The sequence below is a fragment of the Pinus tabuliformis genome, chromosome 4_1 (genome assembly GCF_031772625.1).
Source record: "Pinus tabuliformis cultivar Carrire ecotype Pingquan chromosome 4_1, CPIR1, whole genome shotgun sequence".
NCBI lineage: Eukaryota > Viridiplantae > Streptophyta > Pinopsida > Pinales > Pinaceae > Pinus > Pinus tabuliformis.
Genome location: NC_142303.1, coordinates 57,591,525 through 57,618,445, shown reverse-complemented (window position 1 = coordinate 57,618,445; position 26,921 = coordinate 57,591,525). Strand labels below are relative to the sequence as shown.

The window sequence follows — 26,921 nt, the reverse complement described above, 5'->3', positions numbered from 1 at the left end:
CTGACCGTAGAGGTTGGGATATTTGTGGGGTACATTGATACGCCCCACAACTATCGTGTGTATTTGCCAGACAGTCGCAAGACTATTGTGCGACGGGATATCAAATTTTAGGAGGAGAAAGCCATGAAGTGTTTGCTTGAGAGGGAGCCACACTTGCATGCAGATGAGGAGCTATTAGTTCCTAAGGATGAGCTTCAAGATGTGGATCAGCCACAAGAGGAAGTTCATGGAGTGGAAGAGACCACTCATGCAGTTCCAACCATCAGAGGGTGAAAGCGCACTACAGAAGCTGAGCGACTGGCTCAAGATGCAGAGAAGGTTGTAGGACCACCTATAGCACAATGCAGACAGAGACAGTCACCTGATCGGTACACTGGATACATGGCTCTTGTGAGCAAATTTGTCGTGACTGAGCCATCCTCTTTCTAGGAAACTGTGGAGGATCCCGCATGGGTAGATGCCATGGTGGAAGAGTATGATTCGATTGTCAGAAACAGTGCATGGGAGATTGTCCGAAGACCGGAGGGGAAATTAGTGGTGGGTTTGAGATGGATCTACAAAGTGAAGCAGGCAGCTGACGAGAGTGTGGAGAAGTACAAGGCAAGATTTGTTGCTCGAGGCTTCTCACAGATAGAGGGGATCGATTATGAGGAGACCTTTGCAACTGTCGCAAGGTATTCTTCCATACGGACGATTCTTGCTCTCTCAGCGCAGATGGGGTGGCACATCCATCAGATGGATGTGAAGACTGCGTTCCTCAACAGAGTCATTGAGGAGGAGGTGTACATAGAGCAGCCCGAAGGTTTCGAGATCTTCAGTAGCGAGTCGCATGTGTGCAGGCTCAAGAGAGCGTTGTATGGGTTGAAACAAGCACCTCGTGCTTGGTACACACTGATAGACAGTTATTTCACCGGACTTGGATTCTCCAAGAGTGAGGCGGATCCTAACCTATAACAGATTATGGTGGAGGGTAAGTTGCTGATCATTGTACTTTATGTAGATGATTTCATTTTGACGGGAGATGAGCTGTTGATACTTTCATGCAAGGAGGATCTTGCTAGAGAGTTTGAGATGAAGGACTTGGGCCTCCTTCATTATTTCCTGGGATTGGAAATTTGGCAGCGCAGTGATGGACTATTTGTTTCTCAGGGTAAGTATGCCCGGGAGATACTGGAGAAGTTCAACATGCATGGTGCAAGCCTGTTGATACTCCTCTTCCTCGAGATTGGAGGAAGGAGGATGCTACTTCAGTGGAGGTAGTGGATGCCACTATTTATCGATAGTTGGTGGGGTCACTTATGTATCTATCAATACATGACCCGATATATGTTATGCTGTTAACCAGCTTTCACAAGCTATGGTTAAGCCAACCAAGCTCTTCTGGAAGGCATGCAAGCATATATTGCGTTATCTCCGAGGCACATCGGGATATGGATTGTGGTACTGATAGGAGGATGAGGTGAAGCTATGTGGCTTCACGGATGCAGATTGGGCAGGAAGTCCAACGGACAGAAAGAGCACATCTGGAGGGATCTTCAGTATCGGGTCGACAGCAGTTTCTTGGTACAACAGGAAGCAGAGATCCGTGGCACTCAGTTCAACAGAGGCCGAGTATATGGCAGCAAGTTTGGCTGCATGCGAGGCTATATGGATGAGGAAGATCCTGGTCGGGTTGTTCGGGTCACACTTGGAGCCTACTGTGATTTATTGTGATAACCAGAGTTGCATTAAACTCTCAGCTAATCCAGTATTTCATGATAGATCCAAGCACATCGACATCAGGTACCATCATATCAGAGATTGTGTGCAGCGGAGAATCATGTTACTTTCATATATTCCCACGGAGGATCAGGATGTTGATATCTTGACGAAGGCGCTCACCAGGAGCAAATTCGAATACCACAGAGGCAGGATAGGGGTTGCAGATAATCCATATCTTGTTGAGAGGGAGTGTTGAAAATGCAACAAGATGATGGAGCTTAGTGAAAAGAAGTCGCCTTCACTAAGTGGGCCCGCAGGCTATTTTTGGCGCAAAGTCTATTTTTAGACATATGGATCATGGTATATGAGTTGCAGGATGCTATTTATGGATGATTGGTCATGTTGGTAAAAATATATGGACTTCTATTTTTAGACATATGGGCAGAGTCTATTTTTAGACTGCCAGTCTAAAAATAGAACAGTCAGATATTATTAGCTCTTAATAATATTTGGACTATAAACATTATCTTATCCTCTTGCAACACTTTAGTTCGAGCTACGGATGTGGCACATGCAACTGCCAGAAGGAAATACGTTGTTCCTATGGGTTAGTTGAGCTATTGCATGATGAACTTCAGTTAGAACTCAAGTGATTGAGTTTGGTGGAGTTGACTGAGGAGTTGATGGAGTTGTGTTCAGTTTGACTTAGTTGAACTAGTTGTATTTAGTCTAACTGCCAAATACACTAGTGATGAGTGATGTGAATTAATTATAAAATAATTCACTAATTATTAACTCATAAATCAACTAAAGAATACATCAGTTAACTCAGTGCATGGACAGTTCAGTGGAGACAAGTGTTAGAGGTGGGAGAAAGGGTGAGACTACTATCATTTGTGACTATAGTTGTGCATGAGATTTGCACAATCATTGATTGATGTTTCCAATGAGGATTGCGCAGTACAAGCCAATGGAATTCGAACTTGGATCAGATCTATTCTCAACTTGGATTGCGCAGTAGAGGCAAGCAAACAGTGGAGGAGATTTGAACCCGTGACTTGTTTAGATCTGAGCTAGTTTTGTGTGTAGCATGTGGAGATAGTACTGTGTACTTGTGAGGAGTATTGTACTATGTATTGTTACATGTTCTCTATCATTATATTATACAGATAGTTGGGGGTTTTCCGCTGTATGCTTTCCCCATTACATACTGTGTTGATATGTGTGATTGATGTTTCAATGTGCGCATGCGATTGTTTTTTAATTCCACAAATTGATGATCAATGGTAGAGGAGGTTATGTATTATGCATGCATTCCAAAAATAGTGTATAATCAGGATAATCTTTGTGAATAAGTGTTATATTATTCAAATTTCTACAGATCCAACGGTGCACAGAGATGCAACTAGGTGCAGTTGTAAGCTAGGGTGAACAAGGGTACATGGTTATTTGTTATAGTGTGCGGGTCTGCACTACAAACTAGGGGAGTGTTACTAGCAGGGAGATTCCTTGACGAGGATGTCAAGCATGACATTGAAGTGGCCATACCTAGGTTTGGAGAGTGGGTTGGACACAGGGTTGGCTGTGAGCATCCGTAAGAGTTCTTGGACATACCCATCAGAGCCCACACATCTATTACTCTCTAACACCACGCACAATCACAAAGGAGTTGGATCTTATCTCTTGATGCTCACCTCATGAGCAATAGGGCACGAGAGGTTCATTTGAGACAGTTAGATGGATCATAGGGCATTTAGAGGCAAACTCCCAGTCTGAGGCATGTGGTTAGGTTAATAGATGACTGCAGGAGACAGGATAGTCAATGTCACTGTGTGGTTTGGAAAGCACCGAGAAGTTTAGCATGCATTAGATCTATTCATGATATATGGATGGAATGTAGGGACTAGAGACAAGGCACATATGGATTCTAGTAGCAGTTAGAACTCAACCACAACAGATCTAGCTATGGGATCCAGGGATTCAGTTGGATGATAGGACACTCCATTATGTGATGAGCAAGATCATGGCAGAAGGTGATTTAGTTCACCTTGGGTTTGACACATGGGGGATCGTTGAGTCCTCCATTGTATGGCGAGGAAAATTTATTCTGTTGTTGCTTAGGACTAATGTTGACAATGGATGGGTAAACATTAACTCATGGAGATGCCTAGGGAAGATGAGCTTGGCCTTCACAATTTTTTTGCCATCAGGTTCCAAGAGAGGAGGGTACATTATGTGCATGATGGGTAGTCGGTCATAGTCAAAATGGTGCAACGTCAATGTGGTGGCACCCTTTTGAGACTTGCATGGGATCTGAGCATCATAGGATTTGGTGATTCAACTACCCTTAGGGGTGAGCTGGTTTCTATAGGGGGAGATCATTTAGATCTTCTATTGGGCTTTGGTGATTCACTGATGACATGGGGAACTTCACCAGTGTAGCCAAATATTTTGTGGGGGAAGACCAAGTTGGTTTGGAACCCTAGTGACATAGGATTTGTTCATATGATGGTGGTGCGACGATGATGAGTGGTTTAGTGGCACATTTGGGACCCTCGCATTAGCTCGGGCAACTTATGGATCAACAACATAGGGAGATATTGCTTAAGGACAAGCAATTTTTAGCGAGGAGGATAATGTGCCCAATTTGTACATGCAAAAATCACTCAAGAGTTTTGCTAAATTTTGGGATAAAATTAAAAAGGGAAAAATACTATTTTGTGAGAAAGGGGAGAAATTATTATTTTAATAGAGAATGGTGGCAAATAATATTTTATTGGAGGATGGAGGAAAACTATTATTTTACTAGAGATTGGCATCAAAATAATATTTTACTGATAAAAGAGGCAAAGTATTATTTATTTTAAAATGGTGGCAAAAGTATCCTAGTGGAATTGGGCCCCACCAATAAAATAATAAGGGAAAAGGAGAGTCTAGAAGCTAGAAGGAGGCTCAAGCGAGAATTATAAATGGAATATGGACTCAATTGTAAATCATTCTATTCATATCTATCTTATTGACAACTGAAAGAGACTTAAGCGAGTTTCAAGCGAAACTCAAACGTTGATTTTGTTGGGCTTCGAGTGCCACCCTAGTTAGCTCTTGGGGAAGGTCATTTTAGATCTTCCATTGTGCCTAATTGCAAAGAACCTCCAACATTTGTGATTAAGTTGGTTGCAGGGTCTAAAAAATCTAAAAAGAGGGTCGGGTTATCTTTCAAGTCTGAAGCAAAGTAAAAAGGGACAAGTTTCAAACTGATTTAGCAAGTGTGGGAGATCGATTTATATTGTACTTCAAGAGGGCTAAATTTGTCTCTTGTTGAAGGGGTTGAGTTAGCCTTTTAAGAGGACCAAGTTTGAAGACCAATCCAATACCTATTCATTTATCATTCAAAGATTAAATTGTGCCAAGGGATTGGGCTAATTTCCTTAAGACCGAGTTGGGCATCTTTTACTATTTTCTTAGTTTGAGAGTGGGTTATCAAGAGGAGTTTCCAGGTTGTAAAAGGGTTGTTTCTCTCTTTCAGAAAACAAATACATTCCAACAATAATGAGCCCTTCATTACCTTTTTTGAAGAGGGACGAATTGCATCCTAACAATGGTAAATTTTTGTAATATTGGTTGGACATTTTCTTCTTTCCCTGATCTTATCAGTCACAAACTCCTAGTCGTATCAGAGGGACCATATTTATATCAATCACATATAGTTGGCTAGAGATTTCCATTGAATCCTTGGCATATGAGTGTTGTAGCATTAGATGTTAAATTAATTATTAAGGAGGTTGAATAAGTGTTGTTCCAAGGCATTATTTCTTCATTGATAGTTGAAGTAGCCCCCAAGTGTTTATCCATGGTCTACACTTGAATCCTTGAGGTTCTAGGTTCAATAAAATTCATAATTTTTGGTGTTTTTCCACTGTGTATCGACCAACAACAAGATGGTATTTCTGTGTACTGCTGATATTTAAAATTTTATGATTTATATATTGCTGTAGCAAATATATGCAAGTGATACATCTTCTCTTATTTCTACTAATACCCATCTCTTATGCTAATTACTTTGGACCAACACTATATATTTATTTCTAAGTTGTCATTACACATTTATGGTTAGGGGAAAACATTTTCATGACATGTGATGACCATTGTGTACACTCACTGAGATTGACTAAGTCTACTTACAACACCATGAACACAAACTATTTGTAGAAATTCCATAGTGAACCAGAGTGAAAAATTCATAAATTTGTGGGTTTTTCATGACATTTCAAAAGAGAAACATTACACATTTGAATGACTACACGAAGGCGTGTAGCTTGCCAATTTAGGTGTTCATTTGTATAGTTTCTACAATGATGGTTTGTATTATATGCTAGGCACATCCTTCCTTACCCTCAAACCATTCACACATTAAATTGTTTATATTTTTTTTGAAGAAATATCTTTGTATCTCATGTGAGGAATATACATGCTTTGATTCTTGAGGGATTGTTAGACAACAAGGCTCGAAGCCATTACAAAGATATACTCATTATGAACTCAAACATGTCACATGAAGGGATTGAATTGAGTTGTGGAGGATAACAACATTTCTCTCAAACTACTTGAGCTACATTTAATTGATATTAAATTATCTATATTATTGCAATGGGAGGCGCTCTCTAGCCCAATATGGTAGAGATGTTATAATGTCCTGTAAACATTTTGACTAGATCAAAATAAAATAAAATAAAATAAAATAACATAAAATAATTAATAATTAATAATTATAGGTATCAATAAAACATTTTGAACGGGTCAAATTACATAAAAATAAAATAAAATAAAATAAATGAATAATTATAATTAATCTTAATTAATAATTAAACTAACCTAGATCCATCTTAACTCCGGATCTAACAAGCATCGAGAGGGATTACTTGAGATACAAACTTCTTTTAAAGTGAAAAGAGATTTGATCCCTCTCGGTGCTTGGTAGATCCAGAGTTGAGATGAATCTAGGTTGGTTTATGCTAATGCTTCATTTAGAAGTGATATTAAAAAGGTTTAGGATAATTATGATTTCATTTCAACTCATCCTATCCATAGTAACATAAGATATAACTTTATCTATATAAACTATTCTTCAAAATTGTGTGAGAATTTTTTTTCAAATGAATGCTTATGTTTTTTCTATTAAAAAGAGAGATTGGTTTTCGGGCCAGAACCCTTACATATTTCGTCCAACTCCTTAATGTTTCTACTTTCAGATGTCCAAAACATAAGGAGCCTATTCTTTTGGCAAATTTTGCCTACAATTCTAAAGAGGTGCCTATTATACTCTCTGTAAAACACTTTAGAAACAAACAAAACTTACATAGCATCAATCAAACTAAAACAAAAGAGGTTCAACAAACAAGTGACTACTTTGCCACTCCAGGTTCTTTTTCAGGCATGGATTCATTAAACAAATGTGTCGCTCTAGATCTTGGACTTGCTTCCCTTTTTTCCGCATTGAGTTTTCGTTAGCTTTGATCTCTGTGTTGGCATCATGGATAATGTGTTGTCCTTGATGGAAACCTACTTGATAAAGATGTCAACATGAAGGTTATGCACATGCTACAAATGGTATGGATAGGGAAGTGATAGTCTAGAGACATATGAATGTTAAAGGTGAAGTTTGAGAAAGTATACGTGGATCCTATGAAGAAGAGTTATGTACATACACAAGTCCTATAAGGGAAAGTCATGTACAAAATATGCACCATGGTAATCTATATACCAAGGGTCTTTACCAAGGTATTGGGCCATAGTAATCAAAGCGACAATGGTTATTTGATCGTCAAAGAATACTAATGACATTAACAAGGGATTTGCCTAAGGTATTGGTTAAGGCAACGACTATATAAAGAGGTGGAGATCAAGGTGTCAAGGGTACAGGATATGAGTTATTAATGTGTAATCTGATTTGAAACAGGGATGCACGAGAGAGTATGGAGATGGCTCAGATATGATAGATCTGAAATGATTACATATTGCTTGATCTATTTATGTTTGTAGCTAACAATGATAAATCTATGATGATGATATGAATCTACATATAATCACGTGTGACTGTAATAGTATGTATGCCGAGATTTGAGTTCGATAGATGTTGTGTTATGCAACAAAATTATAATTCAGTGATTTCAGATCTATATGTTGGCTTGCCTCTGAATGGTCGCGTATATATGTGGATTTGTCTTAAACGGTCGTGTATAAATTTTGCAAATTCATATTGTATGTTGAGATTTGTACACGAGTGTTGTGTATGGTAAGTGCGTACATATGATGATATGTCTTATGGAACTCGCCTATGTGTGCTAAGGTTTGCAGTACTGGTAAATGATGACATTTGGCCAATTCTGTTTTGATTGCTGTTGTCGATCGATGATGTCTCTATTATGATGATTCATGTCTGACAATGTGAATTGAGATGACTTGGTTGTATTGATCAATTTTAATGGTACAAAAGTATGACTGGGTATGATTCAATGATCTATTTGTGATTGCTTCAGTGGTGATTGGTTCATGTATGGTTCAATGGTTACTTCAATGTTGCAGTGATGCATGATGATTCAAGATATGTTTGCAGGTCTTATATAGTGGAAGCACGTATATACGTGGGTATGCTTCAAAACAATAACGTATACACTTTAATGTATGTCTAATTAGGGTTGCAGGAACAACACTATGTTTTTGTGATGGTGAACAATGTATACTGATGAATGGTTGGTATGATCTGATAGCTTATATCTGTTATGGATTTATTTTGGTTGTAATAGTTGGATGAGATTCAATGATTGGTTTGCTAATGTTATTGGATGATTTGATTAAGTTTTTGGTTTCAGAGTTGTTACTTGGTTTGGGCTTAATGTTGGAAGTGGGTCAAGTATGAAAATATGATGAAAAGTGGCCTACATGTTTTGATGTTTTGATTTAGGTGGATCCAATATGAAATATTATGAAATGTGGTCCACAAGAGGTTTTGAGGGTTGGAGCCTTCAATAAGGGAGTCAGAGCTTCCTTCCAATGGTAGTTGATAAATTTGTGTAGGGGGTAGGTGCTCCCTTATGGTTGGAGCTCCTTTCCAGTGGGTGCTGGAGAACAAGTGGAGGTTGTAGCCTCCTGTAGGCGGGTGCCTATGTGCTGGTAAGAGTCTGCGCCAATACAAGATGTAATGAAGTTTTATTAATAATAAAATAAGAAGATAGAGAGGACGACAATAATGGTTTTCTCCCCATTAGGTTTTCCACCTAAAAATCTTGGCGTTCTCATGTGTTGTTGTGTTACTTATGTGTGAAGGTTTATTCCGCTCTTACTGCTCATGGTTTAAAAATTAGTTATCTGGATATACATGATTTGCATTTACCACAATCACATATATATTCACCTCCCCCCCCTCTCAGTATTTTTCCCAACACTCTGTTGTCACCATGTGCCCTCTAGTAGCATACTTCTCTTCCATCTCGGCCAGTTTGTAGTTCATGATTGCCAATTCAGTCCTAACTTCACTTTGAAACCTCTTAATCTGCTTTGCATCAAATCCAATTTAGTAATTATAAGTAATTGAATTTTTGTGTGCCATCTCCTTTGCCTCGTTCCATTGATTGAACGCACAAAAAAAAACATGTTATAAATTAATTAACGGAGCAATGAAATACACAAAATATTATAGAAACACATAAAACAAGAGAGACACAAATATACATGGTTCACCTAATTTGAGCTACGTCCACAGAGAAACAACCAATCCTTCCTTTTATATTATCCAACAAAATGAAGAAATACAACATACATCAGATCTGCTGTAATTTCCTCTTCGCTCCTACACAACCTCCTTCTCCATCTCTCTAGCTCAGAATAATAATACACAACCACAATACAATTCACTCATATAAACCAAGGGTTGCCTTCTATGGTAAAAAAACACTAAATTAACATAACTTTTGCCATTAGATCATCCACCTAATGAACAACTCAGATTGACTATGAAATTACTATATTTTATAAGGAAAATTTTCATCTATTTTTAGCTTTAGTGGCCCTGTCCCCAAACCCATGCTAGGGAGAGGGGGGCTCATAAAAGTTGCTGTCACCCCCCTCGGACCCCCCTAATGGTGATTAAACGGGCGACGTTGCCACCTAATTAGGAACAGGGATCCAACACGACTAAAATAAAACACCTCTGAATAATCAGGAAGATAATCAAGCTCCACACCCAATAAGACCTTCCATGGCTTCCAGAATCCTATTCAAAAGGAGATTCACATAAATATGCTCATTATCATGGGATGAAGAGCCGATATTTGCCTTGAGGACACTGCACAATGATAGAACTTGGCTCCCAAATGGGGGCATTCTTATTAGCGCATGAATGAAGGCTCTTAACACTAGGATTGTGTTGGCGTGACACCCTCCCTTGCTCATTGTCCTCCGTAGGGAAGAATATTGGTTGCTTACCATTACATAAACCTTAAAGAGCCTGGAGCCAAACCTATCATATCCTCCTCGACCATTGGACATCATCCTCGAATCATTTAATTGTAGGACCAGATCATCCATTCCAGAATTTCTTCAATTTGCTTGCTGAGAGTGCTAGTTGATATGGAGAGGGGAGGGATTAATGCCAACCTGAGGCGAATTGAATGAGGTCTTAGAGTTACTGATCTCGGGCCTTTAAAATTCCATTTACCAAAATTGATCGAGAGGGTCTCAGGACACATGTGCGCATGCTAAGATGGGATCATATGCCAACTGTGGAAGCGATTTGGATAGGAGTACTTAAGAGGTGACATTCGAAACTAAGGAGTAAATGCATGCCACCGATCCATGAAGGCCTTCCTCAAAAGACAGGCTGAGATCTTCACCATCCTTAAATTCACCCGCACTTTTATTTCCACATATTCCTATACACTTGAAAGACTTTTAAAGCCATTAATTATTACTTCTTTGCCATATGAGGGGGCCATGGCAATGGGAAATTTGTTAAAATTCTATTATTCAATTCTAAGGACCCTTGGTCTAATCTTGTCCCTTTGTTGGCCAATGCATTTGTTGTAGGATTCAAGTGCCTTAATACATGGAAGAATTCGATTTGTTTGAATTGCTAAAGCTGAATAATAATCCTTTGCAATATAGGGGAGATACTGCTATTATGTGATCCTCTTGCTTGCCATACTCGCCGAATTTCAATTAATGAATCTCCAAAAACCATGATTTTCAAATTTTTATTTTAAATCACTAGTTCTAAGCCTTTCTAGAGAACTAAAAATCCAACTTGGTTATTGGTAGAAATGCCTAGACCCCAAGCATATTGGATCTCAATATTTTCGTCGAGACAAAGGATCACACATCTCCCGCTCTTACCACCCCTAAAATCGCATTAAAAAATCTTAATAACCTACATATTTAAAATAAACTTAAGATGAAATATTAATAACCTAGATATTTAAAATAACATTATGAGATATATAGAATAATTCATAATTATAAAACTAAAAATCATTTGAAATAAATTATAAAACTCAAGCTTATGCACAAAGATAAAGCATGTTGTATAGGGTTATTTGTTGTTTTCCATTGTTTTCTAGTAATTAGTTTACAAAGGTACAAGATATTCAAGTTGTAACAACCTTTTTTTTTTTTCAAGTCTCTTGAACATTGTAATAAAGGGTATAAAGGGTCAGTCATTTTATCTCCTTAAAGTAGGGGGATAGGGTTTGGAATAATAGGGCTAGGGTTTCGGATGAGTGAAGGCTGATTCTAGACAAATACGGTTAGAGCCACGATACCTTGTTTTTCTGCGAGACGGGGCGCAGGCAGAGCGACGCGGCGAGCGCTTCTAGGCATCAGCAGGAGGTGAAAAACAGGAAAAAATACCAGCAGGTATGGATCAGCTGTAATCGTCAATGTTCTTTGCCTTCGGCTTTTCGGGGCCTGCTCACGATGATCTCTTGTATTTTATTTTTTCATTCCTTTTCCTTCTCCTTTTATTTTGCAATAGATAATTCTTGGGCACCTTCTCATGTGCTTATATCTTAAATATAGATTTCCCAATAGAATGGTTGGATCGAATCCAAAAATGACTTCCTTGGTTGTGTAACCTCAATTCATGTAAGTTGGGATTGCGTCGCCCATCCGAGTATATAGTCCAAGGTTGTTTGGTGGGTATCCCCGTGTATGTTAACATTAGAACAGGTTTTTGAATGTACGAAATCATACACACTCTGGTAAATGGATTGTTAAGGAATTTTGTCGATGAGGGGCTTTCTGCAATGTCAGGGTTCTTTCCTTTTAATTTTATTTTGTTCTCCGTTAGAAGTGTTTTCTCCCTTGTATATTAGGGATTCTGGGGTCTTCTGGTGCATTGCAGAGCTTTGTCAGAGCGGGAGTCTAGTTTTGTCTCTCTTACATTGTACACTCATTTATTGATTTTATTCACAATGCTACTTATAAGCAGTAGCGCACAGCAGTATGTACGGACTTGAAGGCAATCCATGTACTGTGTACTATCGAAGTAACTGCCAATTGGAGTGGGTTGTATACAAAACGGAGCAACTTGTCTTAATTAATTCTCCACCGCTGCAAAACAGGATCATCAAAGAATTTACACAAGTTCTTGTGTGAGCTGTTGTAAACTAATTTGCTTTGTGATTAGGCACAACCGAGTTTCACTGTCTGGTTCAGGAGATCGTGATATCGCTAGGTACTTGGAAACATTCTTGCAAAAGAGATATTCGGAATATCGGGGGGAAGAAACATATCCGAAATGTCATTGAGAGAAACATCTCCGGAAATTAAGAGAAATCAGAAACACATGATTTCAAATCATAACAAAAGTCTTCCTTTTACATCATGAATTGTTTTTAATGCGTACAATTGTTCACAAAGGATGTGTGACCCTAGTTCGAGAATTTTGGAGCATCCCTAATCTGAGGTCTATGTACATTGTATATGTCTCCTTCAGGAAGATTGAGCAAAAAGCATGGCTAAATGTCTTAGAATATCAGTTCAAGAATTTGGGAGTATCCCTAACATGAGGTCTACTTGTTTATCTCTTACAGAAAGAGCCATTTAAAGACTTTACAGGCGACTACGTCATTTTGGACCTATTTGATACAGTCAAAGTCCTCGTGTTATTTCAGAGAAAGTTACAAAGTATGCCCCATTTAAAGATTTTCTTGGGCCATTAAAGATCCCATAGTACATAACTACTCCATAGTAATCCATAAAGGCAGGTCTCCCCACTATCTGTGTTTATCCTTACCTGAGAAACCTATACAACTAAGAACCTCCTATACAACTAAGAACCTCGGCTCCCTCCACAACCTCCCATGGCTATAGCTATAGCAGGAAGAACATACATTAGCCATACTAGTAGCCGAGAACAATTCCTGAGCTGCTATTCCAGCAGGAGGGAACCTCTCTGCTCCCCATCTCTATCCCTCCCCTCCTCCTTCTCCCCTTTTTCTCATAATTGTATTCTATGTCACAAGGTTTGTTGAACTTTAACCTTGAGGTTCGAATTTTGGTGAACCTTAAAAAAATTCTAAGGTGCGGCGAACCTCATCGAACCTCATAGCCATTGACCAAGTCCATAGATCAAAACTCATAACTTCATGTCACAACTCAAGCTTGTAATTTATCCTTGCAGTTTCTATGTTCGTGATAGCATTTTTGATGTTTATTGATGTTAATTTCTTACTATTTTATCCTATAATTCATTTTAAATTTATATATAAAATAAACGAACCTAACGGTGAACCTCATAAAAAAATTTGAACTCAAACTGAATCTAATCGTTGCCGAACCCAAACTCAAACCCGAACCATGTGATATTGGTTGTATTACTACCTGAACCATGTGACATTGGTTGTATTACTAGCCTTGCTATCTCTCTCAGGTGTAGTGTTACTGATACCTGTTTCAGGGATATCATTTCTCTTCCTGTTTTCCTCCTCTCACTTCCCTTTACCTACTTGTATGCGTGGATGCTACAATGCAATATAAACATCGCTCTTAGGTGTAGTATTACTGATACTTGCGTCAGGATATCGTCTCTCACAGGTGTAGTATTACTGATATGTTGCATCAGGATATCCTCAATTCCTAGTTTAGGGTGGCTTCTTCATCCACATTGGATTCTTCTGCTGATTCTGATCCTCATCCATCGTTCATATGTCACAATGGTTTGAGTCTGGCAACTTTGATTTGAATTATAATTTTCTGATAAGGTTTGGAGGAGGTTACTAAACATGTAATTACGGTAAATATGCTTTCTATCACAAGGCACACAAAGATATGTAAATGTGGGTGTTGAACAATAAAATAAAGGTTAAAGATGGCTGCAGGAGAGTATGAGAGGGACAATGAAATCACTAGAGGGAAGAAGAAAAGGTGCCCAAGGGAAAGTAATTCTCTATTGTAGAGTGTCATCCCAAGATCTCCAACCATTTCATCACGTGCATTAAATAAAGCTCATCCACCACCTTCAACTAGGAAGCCAATCATTGAATGCATGGGAAGAAGGACATGGTTGTGGAGGCATGGGGTTGGGGACAATCGCGATGGGAAAATGTATTGGCCATCCTCCCATGTGGGAATTCGTTCCCTGTCCTCCATTCTCATGAGAGTCATTGCCATTCCTCCCATTCGGCACTCTCACCATTCTCATGTACAAAGCACTGTTCAAATTTTGCATTCTTCTTTTCTGGGAACTGCTATACAAAATTTGAAGATGACCATATCAGATATTGAAGAGTAATTCATGGATCAAAGATGGATGGCTTTAGACGAACATAGAAGCTGAGCTCTTTAGAAGCCTTCCCCCATCATCTCTTTACTATTCTCATCTGTAAGCACTGCCCAAATTCTGCGTGCTGCATTCCTCCTGTTTGGGAACCAAAATTTGAAAATGCTCAACTACCACTAGGGGAAGAGCAATTCGTGGATCTGGGATCAAAGATGGCTGTAGAGGAGCATAGCATCAGGCCTCTTTAGGAACGTCCCCATTCCTTGTTAATTGCTTCTCACTGGATATCTTAGAGTCTAAGGCATTGATTTGCCAGGTTATCCCCAGAAGGCAATCTGTAGAATGCAGTGTTACTTCCCAAGCTCCCTGGAAGTGGGTACTCTAGGGATGGCATTCACCCATGTCTTGTTTTGGAGGTGATGCAAGGAAACACAGTAGGGGAACATCCCCTTCAAAAAATGAGATGCTACAACACTCCCTTTTTACCAGAGCTTATTGTTTTGAACCACCCTCCCTGCTAATTATAGGTAATATTAAAATTTTAAAGTAAAAGGTGACATTCTCCCTTTTCTTCCCTTTTGTATTATTTTATTTTAAAAGGGAAGAGAAAGGAGGATTCAGTGTTTACTTAATTTTTACATTACCATTAATTGTTTCAGGATGTCCCTGCTAATTATAGGTAATATTAAAATTTTAAAGTAAAAGTTGACATTCTCCCTTTTCTTCCCTTTTGTATTATTTTGTTTTAAAAGGGAAGAGAAATGAGGATTCAGCGTTTACTTAATTTTTACATTACCATTAATTGTTTCAGGTTGTTTGAGAGTGGTTCCAACCTCATTGGAGTTTGTATGGAGAAATTATGGTTTCATATCCCATTCAGAATTCAGCAGACTTAATAGTTTAAAGATTTCAAAATTGGTCAGATTGCAGCATTTTTGTTGGATTCTATCATGTGTTTGGGATGGATGTTTCATCAAGAGCACCAAGCTCTCTATTTAACATGCGGCATTCCCAAAAATTTGGGGGGTGCATCCTGGAGACTTGGTGGAACATTGGTAGAAAGGATTTTTCCAGCCCAAACTGAAGAGCACTAGAAGATAAGAATATTCCCAAGGGACTGTCCAGCAGAGAAAAGAAAGATCTTCATTGTGTTTTGTAGGGTGGTGGATAAGAATGCCATGTCCTATTGATGATTGGCTGTGTTAGCTGGAGTGCTCTGCAGTGAGTTAGCTGGAGTGATGTGCTTGAGAGCAATTGGGTTGAGTTGAGTGAGCTATGAGTCTGTAGCTTGGTTCCCTTGCCCTGTTAGCTTCATAGCTCTGCTTGGGGTTGGTATCTGCACTGGATGTCTATGGAAATTTGTTCACATGTAGCAAGTTCCTTAGATTTACTTCAGTTAATTGATAAATATCCTAATATATGCTTATATAATATAGGGAATGTGTATGACTTGTTAGAATCTAAATTACTTTAGAATAGGCATGTGGTTGCCATGGGTTCTGTTAATCTGAGGTAGTGTTCTGCTGCATTTAGTTATTTCACTCATGCTTGCATTTCCAGAAATTTCTGGGATATTCCTGGCACCAGATCTGGTTTTTAATCATGGTAAAAATGTCTGGTAATGGTTCAAAATTGTTATTAGCTTGTGCTTCCATTCTGTGGTGTGGTAATCCATGGAAGGGGATGGGACATACCAGTAACAGATAATGTTTATTTTAACTTTTAAGCTCTGTTTTGTTTCTTTATATATGTTTCTTCCCTTAAGCTGTAGATTGTCTATTTTAGTTCCTATCGGGCTGAAGTTTATTCTTTCCTTGCCTTCAATCTGTGCTCCACATTGTCGATCTTAGTGGAGAGTATTGTTATATATTTAAGGGAACTGTAAAACCTAAAGGGAACAGTAAAACATTTGTGAAAAAGTTTAAAAGTTTCAAGGTTTTTTTAAACCTTTTCATGTATTTTATGTTCTTTCAACCTTTTTACGTAGAAAATTTTTGTATGCTGTAGCCCTTACCAGTTTCAAGTTTTTGCATGAAGTTTAATGCCCAAACCCAACATTACATGAGCTGATATAAATGTTAGACATGCATTCATCTAGAAACATAAGACTACTCTACTCTTTTGACTTTTTACAGCTGATACAAGAATTAAGTACAAGCACACACACTCAGATCCTGGAAAAATTCACAAGGGGAAAACCAGTTCTAAAGGAGGATTTAATTTCTCTTGAGGAAAGCAGAAATAGAACTGCTTATCTCCCTTGTTCTTGGTGATGTCACTACTCTGAATACATAGGAATTCGAGCCCTCACGCAGTCATAAACACAGCTGTGATATGCTTTGAGTTCTGTGCACAAGAATCACTGACAGTGCCTCGCAATCTGAGCCAGGAATAGCTGAAATTTTCCTCAGAAATTTGTGCCAAAGTCTGATGCAATTTCCTTCATGGAATAATGATGAATGAGCCTCTAAAATTCATGCTCCAAGCCACGAATATACTGAGAGACAGTCTCCTTTAATACTTGACCCTGTGACTGTAAATATGGCAGAATAACAGTGGCTTGAACAGCCCTTACTCACACCAGAAATACGCTGAGTCTCTCACTCAGCTACTCAACCAATCAGCACAGGCCTTGGGCATGAATCTTGGCCTATATACCCTTGAAACTTGGCCTGAAACCTCTGTCCGAGAATCTTGGGATGCTTGCCAGACTATAGCTGAAAACTCAGGCTAGTTGTATGCTGTCCTCTGCAGTCCAATCCTCCTCTTAAGCTCCTTGCTCTCCTTTTCTCAAATCTCATGAGAATAATGAGCTTCCTTTTTCCTTTTTGTCATCTCAATGGAAGAGAACCCTAACCGTTAGATCTAATAGCTGAGATTAAATCTCTGCTCATTAGATCAAGGGTGGAGATCATTCCTCACTTGATCCCTTCCCTCATGTGGTCCCCCTCAATTAATGAGCCTCCTAGCTACATTTTAATGTTTTGTGTCATGTGCACTTTTTCTCGTATAAAGTCATTTTTAAAACATCAAAGTCACTTTAATAATATAAAGTGTACTTGGTACTTTTCTCATAAAGCCACTTTATGACACAAGTGACATTAATAAATTAAAGTACATGGTACACAACCCATAAAAATACTTTGCTCCATGGCATTGATAAAAGCCATAGTCTAATGAGGCTTCAAATTTTCCTGGAAAACTATGGAAATTCCAGCACAATTTTGATAAAATCCATCAGGAATTTTTGTAAATTCAGGTGACAACTTCAAGCTTCAAGATTTTGGGTGCCCCAAGGGTTTTTGATGATGTTGAATCCATTTCCTCCATCAAAAACACAATTCAAACACTCCTTCCAGATTTTTTTATTTTTATTTTTGCCAGATTCCAGCGATTTCTGTCTGTCCTTGCAAATTTACAGCCTTGGTAGACAACACCTTAATAAAACTCATGTCACATGATAAAAGGGTCATTAATGTGTCTTCTTAGGCCAAAAGGATAGATGCACTAGGAAACACCTCCTTGGTACCCTTATTTTCAACACTTTGTTTCAAATCGTTATTTTCAACATTTTACTTCAAATTTGAGCTCTACGTAGTCTAGGAAATTTCAGTGTTATGTGATAATAAACTGCATCACTGATATATTCTCCCTTCTTTTCTAGTCTTCTCCGTTAATCTGTGCCCCAAATCATCCATTTTCATGCAGTCAAAGATAGTATTTGAAGGATAAGATAAGATAAAGTACTTTGAATTTTGTATATTCCATTTTGTTGCATTCCAGCATTAACTTAAATTGTAAAGTATGTTGTAGAGGACTTTTGTTCAAGGGGGCTTCGAATTCATTTTCTGAAGATGTCAGTCAGTGAAGTTGCCTGTACCTATGCAGCATTGATTCTTTGGGATGATGGCATCCCAGTTACTGTATCCTTCAAAATTATTAGCGAGCATAGTATGCATTTCTTGTAAGCTGTTCTGCTAAATTTTTGTAAATGGAGTAATTCTGGGGATTTTCATTTCTTCTTTCAAGCAGAAAGATTAATTTCGGAAGATATTTTGGTATTTGAGGAATTTTTATATAATTATTGCCGATCTGTACTGTTGTTAATCTCTTATTTATCTTCTTGTTACATTTTACTGCTTCTTTGATAGCAGTATAATGTATTCTGTCTGCCAGCCACAATCGTGGCTGGTAATGCTGAGGGACTTTACCAAATGGGGATCAGTATGTTTGTATATATATTTGTGAATACTTGTTTTGCTGATACAGTTACTTCGAATTGATTAAAAGAAGCCTGGGCCATTACTGGAGGGCTGAGGCAAGAGACATTTTAAGTTTACTACTGTTGCTACAATGCCATTGCGGGAGTACTGTTGGACTAGACTTGTTTTGTTGCTAATGATGTTTCTTTCGTTACCTTTGCTACAGAATAATTTTTTTACGAACTGATCACATGACAGACAAAAACAATTTTCAGGCCATGTTAGCTGATTCAATGCATTCTTTTCATCTGCCTTGCCAGCTAAAGGGCACAGTCAAGTAGATTGAGGTTCAGAAGCCTTTGGTCTTTTTTTGTTCTTTCTTTAGTCTATGTGTTAGCTGATTCAGTGCATTCGTTTCAGCTGCTCCACCGTCTAAACGATAGTCAGAGTAAAGTGAGCTCCTGAACCTTTATTTCTTTCTGCTTCTCTTTCCCTGATATCATTTATTTTCCCCTTGTTGGGGGTGGGATGGAATTGACAGGCTTTTCCTGGTTTAACCCCTTCTGTAGCGAACAAAGTTTGTACTTCAAGTTAAATACTCCAGAAGACTTGGAATATGTAGATCTCCATTGAAGATACACGAATAAACATTAAAAATGTAAGAATGATAATATATACAAATGACAGTGAGGTCTTGCTTATATACCCTATATATCCTAGGCAAGTGATTCTTCATGGAAGGTCATGTTCCATTTAGATATTCCTCTTCAGTACTAATTACTAATTAACTAATCATTATACAATTATCATCATTATTTATATATATTTTATTTATAACATTGTCTTCCTCCTCAAAAAGTGTTGTCCTCAAAGCTTGCTGATCAAAAGGCTTGATCTTTTTTTTTTTTTTTTTTCTGTTTCAAATGTCTTCTCGTCTCGGAATTGTCATCTTCGTTGATACAAGTTGATATGATCTTTGAGTGATATATAAAATTGTTGCACAGAAAAGGATCTGATCATCTTAAAGTAATCTTTTGTGGAATCTTTTGATTACTAGAAACTTGTGATGAATTGTTATCACTGGACTGGTTGAGCTTACTTCAATATTCTTCAGAACATGAGATTGTTGTTTCGGTTCTGAATGGTACAAATACATAGCTTGATTGTATTATCTACTCTTGTGATTCAGATGTCGATAGAAAATTCTTTTGGTTTGACTTTCCCTTATTAAGTGTGGCAATTTTTTGATTTTCTTCTGGTATCGTGGTTGTTGAGTTAGGTACAAAATCTTTGTTTCAAATATTCATCATCTAAATTGCAACATGTGAGTGTATTTTTCCTTCAGTTGACTTATCCTCTTCTTGAGTTGTGGTATTGACGGGTTCGATATTTCTTTCTTTATCTTCCACCGGAGCTGTTACGACTGGCGACCTCGATACTTCGTCTTGAATATAATGTTCTAACTTGTCTTTTAACGACTTCTTGTCCTTTTTAAGCTTCTTAATTTGCATCAGTGGTTTTTCACTATGGTCTTTAAGTTGATAAACTTCATTTTTTTCCGCAGTGATCTTGTCAATTTCTCTTTGCATATTTTGTAGTACTTTTTTACTATTTTGAAAAATTACTTTTGAGATATCTAATATGTCTTCTGGTATTAATGAATTCGGTTTCACTGTAACATCTTGTAGCAATAATTTTTTTTTCTTTTTGTAAGAAAATGTCAAAAACTTCTTCGTATTCAAGATGAAGGAACCTAGGGTTGCCATCCAAAGTGAACCTAAAATAATGTCACCTTGATTGCTCCATAGGTTTTGAACTGAGAATTGTGATATGAATGTATAATCTCTAATGTTTAATTGTAAATTGGTTAGTTCATATTTTTTGTTGTTATAACAGTCTAATTTTTTGATTATATTCTTGGGAATCACTAATTGGTTTTCGATTTTAGGGTTTATATAATTTTTATCTTTCGTTGGCGAGATAGCAATAGTAACATCTTTTTCTGCAATAGACCCTTTGAGACATAATTATATTTAGTTTTTGGGAATCTTCCAGCCTTTATTTCCGTATTAGGCTCTATGCTGTATTTTTCAATAACTTGGTACACTCGAAATATAATATTGATATATATTGAATATTTTATCTCTCTATAACTTTGTACACTCAATATATAATATTGATATATATCGAGTATTTTATCTCTCTATAATGCGTTTTTAACTTTTTGATCAGGGTCTTGTGCAAAGTTCAACATGTTAAACATAGTCTTATATCTTATTCTGGCCTCTGCAAGATTTGCGAACTTTGACACTTATAATGAAGATGAGTATGTGCCATTGTGGACTGACTTGTAAGGTGCACAGGGGATGGCAAGTTTTAGTCTTGCATGGGGAAGGAAGAGTCGCACCAATAAAATATGTTGTCAATCCTAAAGATCAAATCATGGGAGGATGAATTCAAATATTTTTAATATATTAGATGAAAACTTTGCATGAATAAATTTTTGGAACCTAGGTCTACATATTTCCTTAACATATTGACAGGGTGAGAAGATTAGCACGTTAGTGAAGGCTGCAAAGGTGCCGATAGAAGCCTATTGGCCTGGTCTCTTTGCCAAGCTTCTGGAGAAAAGAAACATTGAAGACCTCCTTTTGAGTGTTGGCTCTGGTAAGCTTATGTTGATGCGCAATTTAATTGAATTTTGCTGTTTTGCAGGGTGCAAATTATGCAATAATTTACGTTACAGTGGCAGTTTTTCCGTGTAAGTTCTAATTTTGACTACTGTTATGTAGGAGGTGGTGGTGCTGCTGCACCTGTTGCAGTTGCTCCTGGTGGAGGCGGCGGCGCTGCTGCTGCTGAGGCTGCCCCTGCAGTTGAAGAGAAAAAGGCCAGTCATTGTTCCGAAAACATGTATTTTTTAATTAAATCGTTAATTCTAAATCTGGTAAATGGGTCTTGGACTGCTAGAATTGTGCTTACAAAGACTGGCTAGTGGTGCTGGTGGTCGATTTTCTGTTTCTTATTTTTTTTTTTGGTTTAACAGGAGGAACCTAAGGAGGAGAGTGATGAAGACATGGGATTCAGCTTATTTGATTAAGCAGTTCATTTTTAAGGTCATACGGAGTTGTAGTTCCTACAAGTATTTTTTTGTTTTTGGTTAGAACCTTCACAAATATGTGAAAATGTGGATGATGTCCAGTGCAAACCAGGTTTTGGTTGCTTGACTTATTTTCTTGCAAACATCACAGATATGCATCTCTTATTTTCTAGCAGGCATACTTTCTGCACGTCCAGTGGTTGTCTTTAATATAACCTGTGTCAGAGTTTCGGTCATTGTAAGAGTCTTTGAACTAACCTTGTATTTCCTGATTAAGATTTTGTTTAAAGATACTGAGTGTAAGCTATATCTTTATATTTTACCATAAATACTGTGTTAGCCGGTGAGATCTACTCTTTCGACTTGTTATTTAAATGATTAATCTCTCAGTGTAATGTTTATGTCAACAAGATGCTCATTTAAAATGGTTACTTACCTGATATATTAGGTACAAGAGAAGCACACAAGAAGCGAGTTGCAAACATTTCACCAGTTAAAAGATTTGGATTAAGATAACACAGGTAGATATGTATGAATAACAAATTTGGGTTTCTTATTCATTTTAATTTATTAGTGCCACACATGGCACGTACCCAATTAATCCATAGATGAGAAATCGCAAGATCTCTCAATGATAATTGTTATTGCCACACATGTTAATTGTTAGTGCCAGACATGTTAAGTACCCCACTAATCCATAGATGAGAATTTTCAGCCCCTCACCATGTTGCACACTGCTTTCATTTATCTCTCTATATTATTGTTAAAATTAAATTGAAGTTTCTCTTTCCTTGTTTTTCTTGGGATTGAATTGAAGTTTAAGAACAAAAGCACACCCAAAATATAGAAAATGTGAGTCGGTTACGCCAAAATGCCTAATTGCCATATTTCCACTCTTTCTTTAACTAAGGAAGCTTAATGTAAAAAAGCAAAAAAATATATAGAAAGGGTAATAGCCTAATTAGATAACACTAAGAAAGGGACCATGCAAACAACTTGGGAGGTTGGACATGGTCATTTGGTAAAGCTCATTCTTAAACAAAAGAGCGAACATGTATACCAGCAAATAGGGAGGTGTGACCATGTATGCCAGCAACTAGGGAGGTGTGGACCATGTATGCCAGCAACTAGGGAGGTGGTCCCTTTCAATGAGGAAAAAACTAGGGAGGTGTGACCATGTATGCCAGCAACTAGGGAGGTGGTCCCTTTCAATGAGGAAAAAACTAGGGAGGTGTGGACCATGTATGCCAGCAACTAGGGAGGTGTGGACCATGTATGCCAGCAACTAGGGAGGTGGTCCCTTTCAATGAGGAAAAAACTAGGGCCCTAAGCCCTGAGCCCTATTTAAAAATGAAGGATTAATATTATTTGTGTTTATATTAATTCCCACTCATATAAGAATGCTTCAGGAACTTGCAAGGGAGGTGTGGACCATGTATGCCAGCAACTAGGGAGGTGGTCCCTTTCAATGAGGAAAAAACTAGGGCCCTAAGCCCTGAGCCCTATTTAAAAATGAAGGATTAATATTTTGTTTAAAAATAAAGGATTAATATTATATGTGAAGGATTAATATTATTTGTGTTTATATGAATTCCCACTCATATAAGAATGCTTCAGGAACTTGCAAGGATGAAGGATTAATATTGTAAGTGGTTATATGAATTCCCACTCATATGTAAGAATGAAGGATTAGTATTATGTGTTTAAAAATGAAGGATTAATATTTTGTGTGTTTATATGAATTCCCACTCATATATAAGAACGCTTTAGGAACTTACAAGGATGAAGAATTAATATTGTAAGTAGTTATATGAATTCTCACTCATATGTAAGAATGTTAGGAGCGTAGGTTCTTTAAAGACAACAAAGACTAGAGTCTGCAAATATTTGTTACTAGTGTAGATTTATCTTAATTTCAGATTTATCATGCATTGAAAGTGATCAAAGTCAGTGAGGTGCAAATCTCTTTTTATAGTGTACATTAGATGCATTGATTTAGAAATGATGAAAAATGTACACTAATAAAGTATTTTTAGAAATATTTGTTGACTTGCACATAGACATAAATGATATTTTTAAACATTGATAGACTAATTGGTATTCATAGTCCTTAATAGGACTGTGGATGATTTTTCATTTCACTCCGAGTTTATTTTAGTGTTGTTAATTTGTGCAATCTAGTGAATTCTGCTAATAAGGATGATGACATTTTTTATTTATTTTAATTCCACTTGTTAAGATTTAGACTCCACATGGTTTGCAAATGGTGTTCATTTTTCATTTCAGTCTCGTGTTTATTTTAGTGTTGCTAGTTTGTGAAATTCAGTGAATTCTGCTAGTAGAGGATGATGACATTTTTTTATTTATTTTAATTCCACTTGTCAAGATTTAGACTCCATCACATGGTTTGCATAAATAGATGCCTTCTGAAGGATGATGACATTTTTTTATTTGTTTTAATTCCACTTGTCAAGATTTAGACTCCATCACATGGTTTGCATAAATAGATGCCATTTATTCTTATTGCTTAAGAGGCGTATTCTGAAGTCTAGTAGGTGATGTGTGATTTTGATTGTGCTCAATGTGGTGTTAACATGTGCCATTTTTAAAAATAAAAATCAAATGTTCCCTAAATAGAAGGGCAATAAAAAGACAATGTAGGATATAATAAAAAATAAAAATGAATATATATATTTGCTTGCAGTATCATAAAACATCACTATTACAACTTCACTTCAACATAATTTTTATATCAATTTTAAAAATATATAAAATAATTAAAAGTAAAGAAAAATCTTATATTTTCATTTTTAGTATACGGGAAAAATGTATAATTTTGGTTGATAAAATATAAAAATGAATATATATATATATATTTGCTTGAAGTATCATAAAACATCAATATTACAACTTCACTTCAACATAATTTTATATCAGTTTTAAAAATATATAAAATATTAAAAGTAAAGAAAAATCTTATATTTTCACTTTTTAGTATAGGGGAAAAAGTATAATTTGGATTTTTGTTTTTTTTTTCTAATACAAAACAAATTATTTGAATATCCATGTTAATTAAATTATTTGACCATATTATTTAATTTATTTTTCAAGGTATGTCATATATATGTAAGCAATTAAAACTAGTTTTATTAGTTTACATTTAAGTCATTTGTTAAATATATATTTTGGTGGGCGAGGTGTGTTTTAATAATATATGTGTTTTAATAATATATATATTTCAACGAGGGGTTGGATTTCTTGAGGTGCCAACTCTGTTTTAGGTTTTACATTCTAAGAGGTTTTCACCTATAAAGATTTGATTCTTATTTTGAGCATTCTATCAATGTCTATACAATGAAATCAATAAGTTGATTTTAGTGTAAATATATTTCTATGTACTTTCATTTATGATTATATTATGTTTCTATTTCCTATTGTTTTAATTGTAATTTGACACAAATTTTACTCCAGATTGTGATGGTAAAATATATATATATATATATATATATATATATATGGGATAAAATTTAGAAATTGTAATAAACGTAAAATAAAAAAATGAAAACATATAAAATAAATAGAATATTTTTTTTATTAATATAAACGTCAATATTTATATAATATTGATGTAAGCAATTGAAAATAGAGCAAAAGCTTGAATTGAAGAGCAAACCATATAAATGGAAGAAGATATAGTGGAATAACAAAATAAACCAGTTAGGAATACATATCTCATAAAAATTTCATAATCATTTTCTTTTTGTTTTTGTAATATCGTTTTTCAAAATTATATATATATCCAAAGGAAAAACATGCATAAATCTTTATTTTTGGTTATCTAACACTTCTATGAAGTCTTTTGAATGTGGTTTTTAAGTCTTCTAACTCTCCTCCTTTGTCTCTGCAAGAAAACCTGAATTAAACTACTCAATTACGCAATTCTAGAAATTTTACAGACCTTTTAGTAGAACTTTTCTAAATTTGGCGTACCACCAGATTTTGCAAAATTGCCAAATATAGCACCAACTCTGTGCATGTTGTTGCTAAAATTTCTCTGACTGTTGGAGCGCTTTTCCAATAAAACTTTCATAATATGACTTGGAGCTGTGGCCAAGTTGTTATTAGGTCGGGGGATGAATGAGGTCGGAGCACGACTGATTTTCCGTTTCTCCGTCAACTGCTTGACTTCCAATTGGAAACTTTCCAATATCGAACTTAGCATGAATTTCAATGCAGATCGGGAGGTCGGAGGTCGGCATGCATACCATAATGCGTGCTAGCATTTACCTCTAACTAGTTGGAGGTCCGACTAGCCTGGAGTCTCAACCTTTTGCACAAGTTTTTGAATTTTATCCGATAATCAAATACACAGGAAAATATTGTTGAACATGACCTCTAGCTCAACTGCCACATAATCCTACTTATGTCATCTGTGCCACATGGTGGGTCCTGAGTGGTGACATGTGTCACTCAGATTTTTCCCACTTGGACACTTGAAAAAGATGAAAATAGATGCCACGTGTCACACCCTCATAGGTGCCACTCATTGCTAATGTCATCATTCACTTGTGTCTCCACCTATGTGTCCACATAATCTCTATCGACCAATAAAAGAATACCATGTGTTATCTCTTTGGTTGGTCCACACTGTCAACTCATCTTGCCACTTGTATGACCATGCACTCCTGGCACGCTTCCTTGTGCCACATATCATTGGCCGCCATGGTTTTAACACAAACCCCCTATGTGGTTTCGTGGTATAAAAGGGGGGGAATCCATCTTTTAATATGAGCCGTTCATCTTATGATTTCTGGTATGGTAATACTACCCATAACAGGCCCCCCTTGTTGTTAACCTTTAGGCGCGCTTGGGCCCGCACAATTTCGCTGATGGGTTAGCGGGGACACGTGCCGCAAAATTTGTCTTCATACATGCTCGAGGTTTAACGACTGTCCTCCGCCAAGAGCTCCACCAAGTTTGGCCAAATTCGAAAACTAACTCCAACTAAGAAACCACCACCAACTATAGCTCTGCAACTTTGACCCCTTTTGGCCTCTAACTTTCACTGACAATAACTTTTGATCCGAAAGGCCATTTGCTAACTTCCATATACCGTTGGAAAACTATTTTCTATTTCTATCCATATGAG

General features: G+C 36.9%; 1 protein-coding gene across 2 annotated transcripts; it reads left to right on the top strand.

Annotated features, from left to right (window-relative positions):
* Positions 1–11,419: 11,419 nt before the first annotated feature.
* Positions 11,420–22,119, top strand: LOC149174151 (large ribosomal subunit protein P1y-like). Of its 2 annotated transcripts, none has more exons than XM_089419193.1 (5): positions 11,420–11,607; positions 18,287–18,396; positions 21,219–21,342; positions 21,471–21,562; positions 21,719–22,119. In XM_089419193.1, the coding sequence occupies exons 2-5, from the start codon at positions 18,328–18,330 to the stop codon at positions 21,770–21,772; spliced, it is 339 nt and encodes a 112-aa protein (XP_089275319.1). In that variant the 5' UTR covers positions 11,420–11,607; positions 18,287–18,327; the 3' UTR covers positions 21,773–22,119. The 2 variants fall into 2 exon arrangements, with proteins under 2 accessions (XP_089275319.1, XP_089275318.1); XM_089419192.1 differs by having other exon boundaries at positions 11,424–11,607; positions 21,468–21,562.
* The last annotated feature ends 4,802 nt before the right edge of the window (positions 22,120–26,921 follow it).

Excerpts from the sequence above, each read along its gene's own strand:
- LOC149174151 (XM_089419192.1), top strand. The coding sequence starts at position 18,328 with ATGTCAGTCAGTGAAGTTGCCTGTACCTATGCAGCATTGATTCTTTGG. Across the intron at positions 18,397-21,218 it reads ATGATGGCATCCCAGTTACT|GGTGAGAAGATTAGCACGTT; the intron begins GTATCCTTCAAA and ends ACATATTGACAG. Across the intron at positions 21,343-21,467 it reads CCTTTTGAGTGTTGGCTCTG|GAGGTGGTGGTGCTGCTGCA; the intron begins GTAAGCTTATGT and ends ACTGTTATGTAG.